The sequence below is a fragment of the Belonocnema kinseyi genome, chromosome 2, assembly GCF_010883055.1.
Source record: "Belonocnema kinseyi isolate 2016_QV_RU_SX_M_011 chromosome 2, B_treatae_v1, whole genome shotgun sequence".
Taxonomy (NCBI): Eukaryota; Metazoa; Arthropoda; class Insecta; order Hymenoptera; family Cynipidae; genus Belonocnema; species Belonocnema kinseyi.
This window is the reverse complement of record NC_046658.1, coordinates 139,381,918-139,400,081: the sequence shown is the minus strand read 5'-3', so window position 1 is coordinate 139,400,081 and position 18,164 is coordinate 139,381,918. Positions and strand designations below refer to the sequence as shown.

At 23.3% G+C, this 18,164-nt stretch overlaps 2 protein-coding genes across 3 annotated transcripts in view; one reads left to right on the top strand and one right to left on the bottom strand.

Moving 5' to 3' along the window:
* The window catches only part of LOC117167330 (serine/threonine-protein kinase polo), a 30,147-nt gene extending 25,598 nt beyond the window's left edge, over window positions 1–4,549 (bottom strand). The window contains exon 1 of the mRNA XM_033352183.1: window positions 4,297–4,549. Coding sequence (XP_033208074.1) covers window positions 4,297–4,389 — 93 coding nt within the window. The 5' untranslated portion in view covers window positions 4,390–4,549. The remainder of the gene's footprint in view (window positions 1–4,296) is intronic.
* Window positions 4,550–7,896: 3,347 nt separating this feature from the next.
* The window catches only part of LOC117166998 (glycine-rich cell wall structural protein 1.0-like), a 39,331-nt gene continuing 29,063 nt past the window's right edge, over window positions 7,897–18,164 (top strand). For both annotated transcript variants that reach the window (XM_033351528.1, XM_033351527.1), the window contains exons 1-4: window positions 7,897–8,014; window positions 8,236–8,343; window positions 12,222–12,347; window positions 16,029–16,223. In XM_033351528.1, coding sequence (XP_033207419.1) covers window positions 8,249–8,343; window positions 12,222–12,347; window positions 16,029–16,223 — 416 coding nt within the window. In that variant the 5' untranslated portion in view covers window positions 7,897–8,014; window positions 8,236–8,248. The remainder of the gene's footprint in view (window positions 8,015–8,235; window positions 8,344–12,221; window positions 12,348–16,028; window positions 16,224–18,164) is intronic.

Here is an 18,164-nt window from a genome sequence, read left to right as displayed (position 1 = left end):
CTATCGAAAAAAACGAATTTTTAACAAAATTCAAGAATTCTCAACCAAAAAGTTAAGATTTCAACTAAACAAGAATTTTAAAAAAAATTTAATTTACTATAAAAAATACGAATTTTTAAGAAAGAGACATTTTATTTTCTTACGAAAGTAGTTCAATTTTAAAACCTAGTTATTATATTTTTAACAAAAAAAATGAATGTTTAGTGAAAAAAATTTATTTTCGTTAAAAAAAACGATTTTATTCAACAAAATTAAAGATTCTCAGCCAAAAAGTCGAATTTTTAACAAAATTCAGGAATTCTCGACCAAAAAGTTAAAATTTCAACTAAAAAAGACGATTTTTTTAATAAAAACTTAATTTACTACCAAAAATCTTATTTTCAGCCAAGAATTATAATTTCTACATGAAAAGGAGAATTTTCAACAAAAATTATTAATACTTACCTAACTTAATTTTTAACCAAAAGATTAATTTCTAGGGGAAAAAAATCAACAAAAATTACATTTTCATACAAATTAATCAGTTTTCAAGTTGAAAATTATGGATCTTAAATTGGAGTAGAATAATTTTAAGTCTAAAAGATGAATTTTCAACGAAAAGGATTAATTTTTCAGCAAGAAGAAATAACAAAAAATATGAATGATGTGAAAAATAAACAATAAATTTGCAACTATTTTTTAAGAAAGTACATGAATTTTCAACTGAAAATGGGATAACTAAATTATTGTCAGTTAAAAAATTAATTTTTCACAAAAAAAATACAAATATTCAACTAAAGTGATAAATTTTCAACTAAAATAATGAATCTTGAACTGGAATAGATGAATTCTAAACAACAAAAAAAATGATTTTTTAACAGAAAGATGAATTTTCAATCAAGAAGATTAATTTTCTACCAAGAATACAATTTCTCAACAAAATAGTGAAATTTTCAAGTAAAAAAAAATAAATTTTCCAATTAAAACGATAAACTTTCACCCTAAAAATGAGCAGTTAAATATGCAGTTGAAAAACATTAATTTTCAACCAAAGAGATGATTTTTTAACTAAAATAATGGAATATTCAATTGAAAGTTACATTTTCAGTTGCAAGCAAATAAATTTTGTTTTACTCATTTTCCACAAAATTGTTAAATTTTTAAAGAAAATAAATAATTTATAGCTGAAATAGTTGAATTTCAAACCAAACATATGAATCTTTGATTAAAGCGATTGAATATTCAACTAAAAATATAAATTTTCACCCAAAAAGATTAATTTTCAACAAAGAAGATAAAATTGCACAAAAAAAATGAATTTTCAACAAAGCATATGAATTTTCAATCAAACCGATAAATTTTCCACTAAAATGATGAATCTTCAGCTGGAATAGTTAAAATTTCAAACAAAAAGATGGGTTTTCAATAAAAATATGATTTTTCAATAAAATACATTAATTTTTTAAGGAAAAGATGAATTTTTAATCAAAAAGAATAATTTTGTCAAAAAAAAAGACCAAAATGACGATTCATAACTGGAATATCTGAAATTTAAATTAGCAAAATCGTTTTTAAACCAAACAGTTAAGTTTTGTACTAAAAAATATGGATTTTCTACCAAAAATGTTTTAAAAAACCATTAAGTTTGATTAAAAAATACGAATTTTTCAACTAATAAAGATAATTTTTCAACCAAAAATTAAACAGTCAGATTTTTATTTAAAAAAATTAATGTTCAAACAAAGAGGTGAATTTTCAACTAAATCTAAAGTTATCTAAAGTTATGAAATGAAGAATTTTCAACTGAAAATATCACTTTTCAACAAAAAATTGAATAGTTCAATTTTTAGTTTAAAAAATTAAAGTTCAACCAAATAGATGAATTTTTTTTAGTCAAAAAATGAATGTTTAACCAACGAGACGAATTTTGAAGCAAAAAAGATTAATTATTGACAATATAACAAAGCTAATTTTTCAAATAAAGAATTTTCAAAAAAATTATGGACGATCTCGAAAAAATTTCCAAGTTTCTCCAGGTAAATTCTTCTCTAAAAATTTTATATTTAGGAATTTTTAACTAATAACGTATTTAAAAATTAAAATATATATAAATTTTAGAGAAACTGATGAAGTTGCAACTAAAATTATGAATTTTCAACTGGAATATTTGAATCTAAAAAAAAAAGTTTTTAACTAATAAAAAAGTTTTTAACTAATAAAAAACAATTTTCAAACAAAACTTAAATAACTAAGTTTTAAGTTAAGAAAATCATAGTTCAAGCAAAAAAAAAACACAAATTTTCAGCTGAAAAAAATCATTTTTAATTCCAAAATTTAATAATTAAATCAAGAATAAGAAGATGTTAAAACAATTGTTAAATTTTCAATTCAAATGGTAAATCTTGAACAAAAAAAAATGTTCAATCAAATAGTTAAATAACACGACATAAAGCTAATTTTACAAATAAAGAAAATTATTATTCCATTTTATATTGCAATTTAAAAAAAATATTGTACACGATCTCAATTTTTTTTTGACATTTCCAAGTTTTTCCAGGTAAATTTTTCTTTAAAAAATATAACTTTGGGAATTTCTCACTGATAAGGTATATACAAATAAAATGAAAATAATTAAAAATAGTAGAGAAATCGTGAACCAAAATGATAAATTTTTAACCAATTCGATTACTTTCTACGAAAAAAGACGAATTTGCAATCAAATAGTTAAATAAAATAACATAAATTTAATTTTACAAATAAAAGAATCATTATTATTCCATTTTATATTTTTCCAGGTAAATTTTTCTTTAAAAATATAAATTTGGACATTTTTCACTAATATAATATATAAAAATAAAATAAATAAAAATGGTTGAGAAACTGAGGAAATTGCAACTAAAATAATTAATTCGCAACTGGAATATTTGAATCTAAAAAAAAGGTTTTTAACTAATAAAGAACAATTTTCAAACAAAACTTAAATATCAAAATATTAAGTTAGGAAAATCATTGTTCAGCAAAAAAAACGAATTTTCAACTAAAAAAGATAATTTTTCATATACAAATTCAATAATTAAATTTTCAGTCAAAAAGTAATTTTAGAAGGCTTTATCCATTTTAAATAAAAATGATAAATCTTGAACGAACAAAATAAATTTTCAGTCAATTTAATTAGTTCAATAAAATAACATAAAATTAATTTAAAAAATAAAGAATCATTATTATTCCGCTTTATGTTGCAATTAAAAAATATATATATGCACGAGCTCGAAAAAATTACCGACATTTCCAAGTTTTTCTAGATAAATTTTTCTTTAAAAAACATAAATTTGGGAATTTCTTACTAATAAAGTATATAAAAATGAAAATAAATAAAAATGGTAGAGAAAATGATAAAGTTGCAGCTAAAATGGTGAATTCTCAACGAGAATAGTTGAATTAAAATGTATCAATTTTCAATTAAAATGGTCAATCTTGAACGAAAAAAGAAATAAATTTTCAACCAATTTGATTAGTTTGTACGAAAAAGATTGATTTTCAATCAAATATTTAAATAAAATAACATAAACCTAATTTTACAAATGAAGAATAATTATTATTCCATTTTATATTTTTAAAATTAAATTTTTAAAAGTAAATTTTTTGTTAAAAAACATAAATTTGCAAATTTCTCACTAATAAAGTAAGTAAAAATAAAATAAAAATAAAATGGTAGAGAAACAGATGTTCGGCACCATCGACACAAGCACATATTTTTCCCTCCAAAGGGCGTAACCTAGCTTCACCCATTTTTTAAAGGCCATCAGCTGCATCATACCCGAAAAATCGATTTTCCCAAACACTTAAAAATCAACTCGAAATTCACTGAAAAAAATATATCCACACTTATTTTGAAAAATTAATAAATCCGAAACAAAATTTTCGTTAAAATACTATCCGAAAAATATAATAACAAAAATGTCCCAAACGTCAAAAAATTATCCATAAAAATAACAATGACAGAAGTTCTGTCAAAATTAACATTTCCTCCCGGATTTTCACTAGAAGGTCATCAAAATGCTCGCAAGGACTTATCGGAGGATAACCAGGAAGCTAAAAAACGAGGGAATGCCTGGGAAAAATTCTGGAGGGACCGCGTCATTTGTGACGGTTTGATATCATTTAATTATTTCCCTGACCAGAAATCTCTCAAGAGTGTGCCAGAAATAATTTTCGGGGTTTTTTTCGCGTGAGATGTGGAGTTGGGTGAAAATTTGGGTTGGTAAACAGAGAACCGGAAAATGAGCGAAATGGAGCATAGAGTCGGTTAAGGAGTACCTTTCCGAAAAACCGGCCTTTGATGTAGCTTCTTCCGGTAGTCTTATCGTGTATAACGTCGGGGATGATCGACTCCTTCTCGTCTTTTGACATCGTGGATTCTTGGCGTCCTCGGGAAGACTACGAACGATTCTGAACTCCACGACCCCGCGCAAAAAACACAACTTTTCAGACCTTCAGTTACACTCAAACGCCAAAGAGCAGCCCTTGCAGGTAACTATTTGAAAGCACTGTTTTTTAGCCGTGACCCATGCTAACTAGCAACGGACTTCGCTGTTCAAATTTAAATCCACGAGCCAATCACGGGTCGTTCAAGATGCCACGTGACCGATTCTAGTTCCGGGTTTGCCACGAGAATGCGCTCATAACTCGCGTCTGCAAATTTTCAAAGGCGCGGATATTTGAATCGAGGAAAATTATCTGTCAATTAATAATTACTATATAGTAATTATTGGGTGAAAAGTATTTTATACGTTGAAAAGAAGTTTTTTAATTGATTTTTATAAGTTTTTGAGTAGATAGAACTAACATTTTACATTTTTATTTTTGAAAAAATGAAATTGCTACTAAGAAGAAAAATGAATTTTTTAATCAAGCAGTTAAATTTTCAAAAAAAAGTTGAATTTTCTGTTAAAAAACATTTCAGTTGATTTTCCATGATAAAAATATGATTTTTTAGACGAGAAATAAGATTCTACGAAGAGAATTAAATTTTCATTTAAAAAAGACGTATTTTTAACCAAATAGGATAATTTTAATAAAATTGTTGAATTCTCTACCAAACAGTTGCATTCTTATGCAGAAAAGCCGAAATTTCTCTTAAAACAGATACATTTTTATTATTGTTATATTTTTATTTAAAATTGTTCTCAAAATAAATGAAAAAATAGTTGAATTTTCATCCAAAAAAGATTCCAGTTGATTTTTCAAAATCAAAAATGAATTTCTTAGCATTAAATAAGTTTTGAAAAAAAAACAAATTTCATTGTCAATCCAAAAAGGCGAATTTTTCTACTAAAAAGAATGATTTTTTAACAAAATAGTTGAATTTTCACACAAAAAAGAATCCAGTTGCCTTTAATGATCAAAATATGAATTTCTTAACATTGAATAAGTTTCCACGAAAAGAATTAAATTTTGAAACCAAAAAAAGGAGTGTTTTAACCAAAAAGACGAACTTTTTAACAAAAGAAAAAAAAACAAATTTTTTACCAAATAGTTGAATTCTCTAACAAATAGTTGATTTTTTATCCAAAAAAGATGAAAATTTTCTTAAAACCGATGAATTTTTAATAAAAAACCAACCATTTTCTTAAGTAAAATTTTAATCCAGATAATATTTCAGTTTTCGTTTCTACAACGTAATATTAAATTTAAACAAAAAGTAAATTTTCTACGAAATAGTTGAATTTTCAACAAAACAATAGAATTTCCAACCAAAAAGATGGATTCCTAACCAAATAATTTTTTGCTGAAAATACGAATTTTCAACTAAAAAATTAATTTTCTACGCAAAAAAAAACGGAGTTCAAATTTTAACCAAAGTAATTTTTTCATCTAAAAAAAGTCAAGTTTTAAATAAAATAGGATAGTTAAATATTCAGCCTAGAAAATTAATAATAAAAAAGAAACAATTTTCAAACAAAAAGAATAATATTCTACAAAAAAGACGAATTTCTTACAAAATACGTATATTTTCAACAACTTTATTGAATTTTCAGCTAAAACTATTAAAAATTGTTTAAATAATTAATAGTTTTTATAAATTTACAAAACAACATAGAAAAAAAATGAATCGGATAGACATTCTTAGTTGACTTCAAAAACAAATTGATTCGTAGCATAAAGGCCAAACTTTTAATTTTTAAACTAAAATTGTTTACATAATTAATAGTTTTTGTAAATTTTCAAGGCAATATACAAAAGACTCATCGGAGAGTTTTTCTTATTTAACTCCGTCAAAAAATTTACTTGTAGAAAAAAGGACAAACTCTTAATTTTTTAATTAAAATTGTTTAAATTTGGTTAAAAATCCATTTTTTTCGTTGAAAATTGAACTATTTTTTTTTAACAATGTTTTTTTTTGTCGTAAAAAATTAATTTTTTTAGTTAACAATTTTTTTTCATTGAATTTTCTAAGTTGAACTATTTGTTTAAAAGAATTTTTTTTCGAAGATTAAATTTTTGAACTTTTGCTTCATACTTTCTTTTTTGTTTGTTTTGTTGAAAATTCGTATTTTTAATAAAAAATTGTATATTTGAAAATTTTCATATTTTATTTAAACTTAGAATCTTTTGTTGAAAGTAATTTTTTTCCTGAGAACTTGATTATTCTATTTTTCTTCAAAATTTACCGGTTTTACTTGAGAATTTAACTATCTGATGAAAATTAATGTATTTCGTAAAAAATTCCCCTGTCTTGGTAGAATAAATTATTCTTTTTGTTCATAAATTAATTTCTGTGTATGAAAATTCAATTATTTTCTCAAAATTCTGGTTTTTCAACATATGAAAATGTAGATATTCTATTTTTGGTTCAGAATTTACCATTTTATATTGAAACTTACACCATTTGTTTGAAGTCTCATTCATATTATTGAAAATTCGTCTTTCTTGGTAGAATATACATCTTCTTGTTTATAAATTAATTTCGTGGGTTAGAAGTTTAACTATTTTGTTGAGTTTTTCTCAAATTGATTTGTTTTAAACTAAAATTCAACTATTCGATTTTTGATTTAAAAATAAATCTTTCTTAGTTGAAACTTCTTCAACCATTTTTAGTTGAAAATTGATGTATCTTATAAAAAAGTTGATCTTTCTAGTAGAAAATTAATCTTTTTGTTTAAAAATTGAAATAATTTATTTTTAGTACAAAATTTATCTTTAATAATTTTAAATTTAACTCTGTTCATTATGCAATTCAACTATATTTAGTTTTTGATTGAAAATTAATCTTCTTGTCAAAAATTTAAAGTTTTTTTTAACTTGAAATTTTTAACTGGAAGTGTGAATATATTGTTGAAAATTCGTATTTCTTGCTTATATTCCACTGTTTTTTATTTAAATGTTTTAATTGAAAGTTGATATTAGGTTATTAATTTATATTTGTTAGGTGAAAATTCATGCATATAGCTGGAATGTCGTCTTTTTTGAAGAAAATTAATGTTTTGTTTTCTTTTTCCAAAATAGTATTTTTTACTGAAAATTTTAAATTTAACTTTCGCTCTAGAAAATAAAAAAGAATTATGAAAAGGGTTTTATCAGCAGACAACATTATAGTTGTGAAATTCAGAAGCACGCCAGAAAAACTGGCAAATGATCAAAATATTAAATTTTTTTTCTAAAACCAAATCATGAATAAACCATGAACCTTTATTACCAAATTATATAAAAAAGTTTTATTGATCTAATTTGAATTTTCGCGGTACTTCGTCCAGAGCAGTGAGCGCTATCTAGCGGCTATTATTTCCCCCAAAATCAATCTGATTGGTTCTTTCTCGCAATTCTGATATCTCATTTGCCCTTTCCCCTGAATTTCACAGTTCAGGCTCTATTTAATGTATTGATTGGTTGCGATTCATTTCGTGGAGAAGACTTCCGGTTGGCGACAGAAATCGATGCTTCCTTTTCCGGCACCCGGCGTCCATTTTCTGTTGGCTGCACCTCGTTAGACGCACAAGTTTCGGCGTCAACAATATATTTAGAATTTAAATAAAACGTAAGTAATTCCTAGTCAAAATCGATTCCCCTGTGAGCTCCGGTTACTTAAATACTAAATTCGGTCGTGGTGTGTGGTTCCTGGCATCGGAAGAGTTGCGCGTTTTTGCTTCGACTTGCCGCGGGTTCTTCAGTGCGATCGATCGCAATCAAATCTTTCGCATAGATAATTTCAAAAGTGTTTTTAAAGTAACTTAGAGAAACTTCGGGCTTTTTTTTTAGACAAGAACCAACAATGGAAGGTGCTCCGGCTCCAAGAGGAGGTTTTCGCGGTCGAGGTGGACCCGGTGGACCGATGAGAGGACGCGGCGGCTTCGGGGACAGAGGAAGGTGAGTTTTTTTCCTTCGAGTAATGGCTAATACCGCCGCATCTCTGCTTGGCAGAATTTTCTCTCAATAATAAAATCGAAGCTGTTTTCAAATTTTTGGGGATTTTTTTTATCATGAAAAAGGGTATTTCGAAATTGTATTTGTTCTGGAAATTTCGGGATATTAGAAATTTAATGTATTGGGAAATATCTGACTTCATTTGGACACAAGATTAAAATGTTGGCTGTTGTAGTGAAAATGATGGATTTTGCCCAAAATATTCATCGCATTCTTTTCAGGTTGTCTTGTTCATCTGGAAAACTGAGAATTTTCATTTATATTTGGCTTTAATTTTTTAGTTATAAATTTGGTTTTGCTGTGAATTACTTTTTAAAACTTATTATTTATCTTTTTTAGTTAAAAATTAATCTTTTCTTTTGAAAAATCAAGTTTGGTTGAAAACATTTTTTTTCTAACTGAAAAATCTTTCTGGAAAATGAAGATATTTTTTGCTCAAATATCCTCTATTAGATTTTTTTTGTAAATTCATATTTTATTAAAAATTGTTGAAAATTCTTTCTTTTAATTTTTTTTATTGAAAATCAATTTTTTAACTGAAAATGTGACTTGTTATAAATTTATTTTTAATTAAACCTAAATTCCTGAACTGCAAATGTAACTTAATTTTTGGTTAACCTTTTTTTTTGCAATTGAAATTCGTTTAAGTGTTGAGGTTTAAACTTTTTGGATAAAAAATCGTCGTTTTCGCTTACCTTTACCTGTTTTTTTTTATTTATTTAAATTTTTGTTAAATTTGGTTAAAAATTCAATACTTGGTTGAAAGTCCATATCTTACTAAAAATTTATATTTACAGTCGAATATTCCGTCATTTTATTTAAAAGTTAGCCTCTCTTTGAAAATTAATTTTTCTTAAACTGAAATTTTAATTATTCAATTTAAAAATACTTGAAAATTTCACTTTTTTAAATATTTTTCTTTTAGTTGAAAGTTGATATTAGGTTATTCATTTATATTTGTTAGGTAAAAATTCATGAATTTAGCTGGCAAAGGCGTCTTTTTTTTGTAGAAAATTTATGTTTTTTTTTTTTAATTAACTATTTTCTTGAAAATTTCCTGTTTTTCTTTTTCCAGAATACTATTTTATTGAAAATTCGCCACTGGTTAAAAATTTAACTATTTTATTGAAAATTAGTTCTTTTTTGGTTGAAAATTTACCTTTTTTTTTCTAGTGAAAATTCACCTATTTTGTTAATAAATTATATTTGTTACGTAATAAATTCATGTATTTTATTGAAAATGCGTTCTTTTCGTAGATAATTAATATGGTCAAAAATTAAAATATTCCAATGAAACTTATAACTATTTTATTGAAAATTTATCTCTTTGGTCTAAAATGGAACTATGTTGTTGAAAAATCATTCTTTTTTTTGTCGAAAATAAATGTTGTAACTGAAGATTTAACTTTCCCATTTTTTCTTGAAAATGTAATTATTCAGTTTAAATTGAATATTTATCCTTTTTAGTAAAAAAAATCGCCTATTTGGTTAAAAATGTATATTTTCTTAATCAGAAAATAATATTTTTTAGTTAAAAATTCATGCATTTTTTAAAAAATTATTTTTTTTTTCCTTTTTTTTCGTGGAAAATTAATCTTATTGGTTAAAAATGTAACAATTTTGTTGAAAATGCCCTTTGTTTGTTAAAAATATTTTTTTTTACCTAAAATTGAACATTTTTCAAATAAAATTTAACAATTTTGTTAAACAATCATCTCTCGTTGAAAATTAAATTCTTGACTGCAGTAGTTTAAATTCCGCCTTTTTTTCTTATATTCAAATATTTTTAATTTAAATTAAAATATTTTTTGGAAATATGTGAACTATTACATTTTTCGTTAAAAATTCGTGTTTTGTGGTTGCAAATTTCACAATTTGGTTGAAAGTTAAACTGTTTTATTAAAAGTTAATTTTATTAGTTAAAGATTCATAAATTTATTTCAAAATCCAGCTCTTGGTTGAGAAAGTGAAACTATATTTTAGGTCAACTGAATTTTTTTTTTTTTTTAAATAAAAATTCATCTGTTTTAACAAAAATTTAATCTTCTTTAATAAAAATGCAAACGCTTGGTTGAAAATGAAACAATTTTATTCAAAAGTCATAATTTTTTATGGAATATTGTACGGTTTTGTTAAAAATTTAACTATTTTTATCAAAATCCAACTATTTGGTTGAAAATGTGTGTATTTTGTAGTAAAAATATTTGGTTTTTTTTATAGAAAATTAAGCTTGAAGGTTCAATAATTTATATAAACTTTTAATTATTTCTTGAGTGAAAAATCTTTATTTTTTAAAAATTCGTCTTTGATTTAAAATTTTTGTGTTTATATAGATATAATTCATCTTCTGTTTTGTATTGAAATATATAACACTTTTTTGTTGGAAATTTGTCTTTTTATATTAAAAATGTAACTATTTTCGTTGAAAATCAATTTTTTTTATTCGAAATCCAACTATTTGGTTGAAAATTTATTTTGTTAAAAAATCAATTTTTTATTGTAGAAAATTAATCTTGAAGGTTCAATAATTTATACAAACTTATTTTTTTGTTGAGTAAAAAATTTTAATTTTTTGAAAATTCATCTGGTTTTTTATTTTTTTTTTTTATATAAATTTCATCTTTTTTTATTGAAATATATAACAATAACACTTTTTTGTTGGAAACTTTGCATTTTTATGTTAAAAATTTTTTTTTTATTTTGAAAATTGATCTTTTTTTTATTCAAAATTCAACTATTTGGTTGAAAATGTATGTATTTTATTTAAAAAATCGTTGTTTTTTTCATAGAAAATTAAGCTTGAAGGTTCAATAATTTATATAAACTTTTATTTTTTTATTGAGTAAAAAATTTGTATTTATTTATTTTTTAAATTTAATTTGGAATTTTTTTTATGTTAAAAATTTAACTATTATGTTAAACATTTAATTATTTTTCTTGAAAATTGATCTTTTTTATTCAAAATCCAACTATTTGGTTGAAAATTTATTTATTTTGTTAAAAAATCGTATATTTTTTATAGAAAATTGATCTTGAAGGTTCAATAATTCATACAAACTTTAAATTTTTTGTTGAGTAACAAATTTTTATTTTTTGAAAATTCATGTGGTTTTTTATTTATTTTTTTCTAAATTTTCATCTTTTTCTATTGAAATATAAACTATGACACTTTTTTGTTGGAAATTTTCCTTTTATGTTAGAAATGTAACTATTTTGGTTGAAAATTGATATTTTTTTATTCAGAATCCAACTCTTTGGTTGAAAGTTTATATATTTTGTTAAAAAATCACTTATTTTTTTAGTGAGAATTAATCTTCTTTTTTGAAAATCCATCTTTCGTGGAAAATTCAAGTATTCCAATGAAATATTCATAATTTTATTTGTAAATTGTTTTTTTAATTAATTTGTTCGTAACTGAAAATTCAACTATTTCATTTATGGTTAAAAACTGATCTTTTTTAGTTTTAAATTTAACTATTTAGTTGAAAATTTCTATTTTTTAGTTACAAATTCAACTGTTCATTTGAAATCTGATGTATTTGGTGACAAAATAGTCTTTTTTGATCGAAAATTAATTTTTTTGGTTTAAAATTTAACTGTTTTGTAAACATTTTAAATTATTTTGTTGAAGATTCAATTATTTTGTTAATAATTCATCTTCGATAGAAAAAATGCCTTTTTTTGTTAAAAATAAATTAACAAATTTGAAGATTTAAATTTTGTATCTAAAACAGTGTTTTATTCCATTTATAATATTTAGGGGAGGAAAAACAGTTTTTAAATGATAAACTGTATATTGAGGAAGGTGAAATTAATTTCAGGGGTGGACCTCCGAGAGGTGGAATGATGAGAGGCGGACGTGGAGCTCCCGGAGGAATGCGAGGTGGACCACCAGGAATGCGCGGCCGAGGTGGACCCCGAGGAAGAGGTGGACACTTCCCACCTGGGTAAATAATTATTTTTAATTTTTCAAAGCATTCATTTTTATTTTATTTTTTTTTTCATTTCGAGCATTTGATTCAAAATTCAACAATTTATTTTAAAATTCGTCGTATTTCTTGAAAGTTAAACTATTTGATTCTAAATGTATTTTTTCGGTTTAAAATTACTTTTATTTTTTATTGCAATTTGATGTTTTCGGAAATGAAAGTCTTGCTTGGAAATTAATGTTTTTTTTTTTTTTTAATATTCATCTGTTTTTTATTGAAAAATTCAACTGTTTTGTTGGATATTTTTAGTTAAAGTAGTAACTTTTTTTTATAAGGTCTAAATAAATTCAAAATTAATTAATAATTTTGAATGAATAATTTAAATAATTGAAACGTCTAATGTAAAACAAAAGATAGATTTTTGCAGATTTCGAACAAAAACATTAAGAAGCTTTTTAAGAATTATAAAAGGCTTCAAAAGAATAACAATTATTTTCTTAAGATTCCTAGGACAATTGGCAATGGATTTATTTTAAAAAATTCATTTTAAAAGAATATTTAAAAAGATTTCCAAAATTGTCAAAAAAATTAATTTGAAGATTTTAAGGAAATATTTCTTATTTTGCAGGGTTGAAAAAATATATAAGCAAGAATTTAAGAAATATTTTTAATGCTCTTGAGAAGTTATGAACAAAATTTAAATAATATAAAATTTGACTGAATGTAAAACAGTATGTAGATGTTTCAAAATTTTCCCTGAAAAATTTGAAGCTTTTTCAAGATTTAAAGAGATTTTAAATTATTTTTTGGAAAGGATATTTAGAAGTTTTGAAGAACTTTTAATAATATTTTTGAATTTGAAAAAATTCAACTATTTAAAATTAAAATAATTTAATAAACATAATTTGGAGTAATAACCGGAAATTTCAAATTTTAAGAAATTCCGAGCTAACACTGAAAATTTTCGAAAAGGAACAAAATTCTAAATTGGAACAGGAAGTTTTTCCAAAGAATTATAATTTTGAGTTAAACCAGAAAATTTGAAATTTTTAACCATTTCCGGTTATGACAGTGAATTTTTTTACCGCGAATTTTACAAATTTGTAGAAGAAAAATCTGTCCACGTTTGATTTCAACAATTTTGGTAAATTGTTGAAAATTGGAAAATGTTGTTTCAATTGAAAATATTCAATTTTTAACCCTTTCAATTTGAAATTTGTAATTAAAAAAAAAAAAGATTAATTACTTAATATTTAGTAAATATTTGAATTTTTATTTAAGATAAGTAAATTGAAAGCAAATATTTAAATGTAAAGAATCTTTAAATTTTTGATGTATTATTTATAAATAAACATTTGTAGAAAAAATTTGAGTGAATTTAAGAGATATTTAGAAGTTTTAAAACGATAAAAAATGATCATGCAAATTTTAGAAAGTTTTCTTGAAATCTTCTAGAATCGGTTTTGAAAATTTTGTTTAAATCTTTGAACAACTTTAAATATTCTCTTAAAATAATTTTTCAAATTGAAAGATTATTTTTAATTTTCCAAAATAATTTTAAATTTAAAACAATTTCTAGATATCTCAAGGTTTTGAAATAAAATGTTGAAGCTTTACAAGAATGTTTAAACTATTTGAAAATAAAATAATTGAATTTCTAATTTAAGAAGTGTTCAGTTAAAATTTTTTCAATTTTTTTAATATTTGATTTTTCTAGCTTAAAATTCCTTAAAATTATATAATTTTGAAAATTTTAAAGTTCATTGAATGATTTTTTAATTTAGAGCATTCAGAGTGGCCGTTGGACCGGGAAAGCCGTAAAATGACAATGAATTTATTTTTTAACTGGAAATTTTACCAAATTTTTAGAATCAAAATTTTGTCCAACTTTGATTTCAACCGTTTTTTAAATAATTTTTCAAATTGTGATTTGTTAAAATTATTATATCATTCAGTTTAGAATGCTTAAATCGAAAATCTTTCACTTTAAAAATTTTCCATTTTTAATTTTTAAGCATATATTTTAATTTAAAGAATTTTAAAATGCAGTTTTAAAGGTTAAAAAAATTAGAAGTTGTTAAAATCGAAGATTTTTTTATAAAAAAATAGGGGTTGTGGCCAGACCGGGAATTTTACGAATTTTCAGAAGAAAAAATCTGCCCGAGTTTGATTTTAACAGTTTTTTAAAATAATTAAAGTGCAGTTTTGGAAATTTAAACAATTAAAAATTAAAAGCATTTGAAGTTGAATTTTTAAAAAATAAAAAACAGCTTCATTTTATCAACAGTAAATATAAATAAATACATTATTTTTAAATAATACAAATTTTTATTTTAGAGTTTTAGGTATTCCTTTATATTATTTTTTATATTAAATTTAATAAATAAATTTATTAATGTATTCTATTAAAAAATCTTGAGATTTTTGAAGAATTTTTAAACTTGTAGCGTTACAATTTTAATTGTCCTATTTAAAAAGTGTTTAAGTGAAATTTTTAAATTTAGACGCATAAATATCAATTGAACACTTATTATTTATAGAAAAAATTTGAGTAATTTTAAAAGAAACACAGAAGTTTTGAAAAAATTCAAAATTAATTATAAACTTGAAATTATTTCAAGTAATTTAATACGAAGTGTGTTAACATTCTTTTCAGAAGTTCTAAATACGTTTTAAAATTAATCGAAATTTTCCTACAATTTTTGAAAATCCTGTAAATTAAAAAAAAAAAATCCTTAAAATCTTTCATAATTTTTCAGTGAACAATCATTTTCAATTTTGCTAAGAATCTTAAGAATTTTTTTATTCTTTTGAAGTCTTTCACAATTATTAAAAAAATTGTAAATTTTTTGTTTGAAATCTGCAAAATTCTACATTTTACTTGAAATTCGGCTGTAAGTATTTGAAATTATTTCAAGTTGTAAATTGAATTCGAATCTTTTTAAAACTTTGAAATATCTCTTAAAATTATTCTAATATTTTTACTATTTATTTATTTATAAATTACAATTTTTTTAATTTGCAGGATTTTCTAAAAGTTATAAAAAAAATTCCATTCATTTTGAAATATATTTAAAATTTCTGGAAAAAAAAATTCAAAAATTATTTTGAATTTTTAAAAATGTAAAACCACTTCTAGATTTCTGAAGATTTTAAAATAAAATTTTAAAGCTTTTAAAAGATGTCTAGACTATTTTAAATAGAAATCATTTAAATTCTAATTTATGAACTGTTAAGTTAAAAAAAATTATTTTTTAATTATTAATGTGTCTAGCTTAAAATAACTTAAACTAATATAATTTTGAAATTTTTTTAAGTTTATTGCTTGATTATTTAAAAGTCTGGAATTTAATGGTTTCACTTTGAATACTTTAATTTGTTGTTTATTGTTTGTTACTTTATATGGAAAAATGTTTCGAATGTAGTTTGATTTTTTAATTTTCATTGGCCGTGAAAAATGTTTGCGAATCGGGGGAAAAAAAACCCCCGGGAATTTATTTTGTCGATTAAAACGGGCACCCTGAAAAATTACAATTTGGCCCCTATATTTTATTACAAAAGAACTGCGAGGCCTGAATTTATTTTGAATTTAATTTCGTAAGTTTCAATTGAATAATATTTGAAGGAGTTTGAAGTTTAATCGGAACTTAATGTTTTTTTTTGTTTGTTTGTTTTTTTTTTTTTTATATATATAATTAGAGGACCACCTGATCCATCGATGGCAGGACCAGGTGGACCACCAGGACCAATGGGTGGACCTCCAAGAGGGCCAAGAGGAGGACGGGGTGGTGGTGATTTCAGAGGCGGACGAGGTGGTGGCTTTGGCCGAGGAGACAGTCGTGGAGGTGGTTTCAGAGGACGTGGAGGAATGGACCGTGGTCGAGGTGGACCAAGGTTGGTGTCTTGAATAATATTCTTTTGAAATATTTAAGGCTATTTTTTTATTTTTTTAAATTTTGTTTTAAATTCCTACATTTTGAATTAGATTTCATCAACTGTTTGAAGGGATTTTCCAGATATATTTTCAAAAATTTTACGGCATTTTTTTGAAGTGATTTTTGAATTGAAAAAATAGAAAAATTTGAAGAAATTATTTACTAATTTCGTTACAGTTCATTCATTAATATTAAAAGATTTTTGGAAATTTTGATTGATTTCAATCAATTTTGAAGAGATTTCAAAGCGATTGCAGGTTAAAAAGATTTTTTTGGGGTTTCGAAAAATATGGAACATTTTTACAGGATCTATAAGGTTTTTGAATTTACCCGGAATTTTTTATTATTAATTTGTCCTGAATTCTTAATTTAGATTTTTTAATTTTTTTACAAGTTTGATTTAATTGGTCCAAAGGAACAGTTGATAAATTGATTAAAGTCTTTAAAATATTGTAGGGTTATTTGAAAAAGATTACAAAGAAAATGTTAAATTAAATATTTTTAGGAAATTTTAAAAGATTCCCAGAACAGGGTGGCACTTGGACCGGGAAATAACCTGGAATTTATTTTTTTATCGGGAATTTTACAAATTTTTGTAGAAAAAAATCCCGTCAATTTTTATTATAACTGTTTTTTTTTTAACAATTTGTTTAATTGTTATGTTTTTTAATTATTATATCATTCAGTTTAGAATGCGTAACTGAGAAATCTTCGTTATCAAAATATTATATTTTTAAGCGTATATTTCAATTTACAGAATTTATCAATTGTAATGATTTTTTCCAATTTGAAATTTTTCAATTAATAAAGATAACAGTTAAGATTTAGAAATATTTGACTGTTGATTGAAAATTTTTAAATCCGTAATTATAAATTAAATATTGAAAACTATACTTTGAAAGTAACAATTTTAATTGTTCTATTTAACCAAGTTTCGTTTGTAAGTCAAATTATTGAATTTTGATGTATAGATGACAATTGAACGGCTTTTATTCTTATAAAAAAATTCGAGTAACTTGAAGAGATATTTCGAAAATTTGAAGAAGAAAAAATAAGAAAAATTAATTTAAAATTTGAAATGATTTCAAATGAAATTTCGGTGACAATAGTTTCCTAGTTTTATTTTAATAAAATAATTTTATGAGAATATTTAAAAAGATTTATAACCATTTACAACATTTCCAGAAAATAATGTCGAAGATTTTAAGAAAAATTCTTTAATTTGGCAGAATAAAAAAAATTAATTTGAAATAATGTAAAACAGCGTGTATATGTTTCAAGATTTTGAAATAAAATCTCGAAGCATTTTAGTTCGAATTTTTTTCTTTTCTTTGGTTGAAAATTAATTTATTCCAGTTGCAACATTTTTGTTGGAAATTTGTTGTTGAAAAAGAATTTTTTTTTACTGAAAATATAAATATTTAATATTTGGTTGAAAAATTATCTTCAGTTGAAAATTTGACTTTTTTGGTAGAAATCAATTTTCTGGGCTGAAAAATATTCTTTTTGTTGAAAATTTTATGATTCTAGTTCAAGTCTCATCATTTTAGTTAAAAATCAATTTTTTATCTGAAAATTTAACTATATTGTATGTGATATTGCAAATATTTCGTTGAAAATTCATATTTTTGTTTAAAAATAAGTATACTTTCAAAATTGAACCCCTTGTTTCAAAAATTGATCTTTTTGTTTAAAATTCGTCTATTCCAGCTGAAAATTCCTCATTTTAGTTGGAAATTTTAGCGTTTTGGTTGAAAATTTGTATTTTTTAGTTGAATATTCGATTTCGTTTTCTTACAAATTCATATTTTTTTTGTAATCGTCTTTCATGGTAGAAAATTAATCTACCGGTTTGAAAATTAATCGTCTTTTTTGACAATTCTATTTTTTTTTTTTTTTT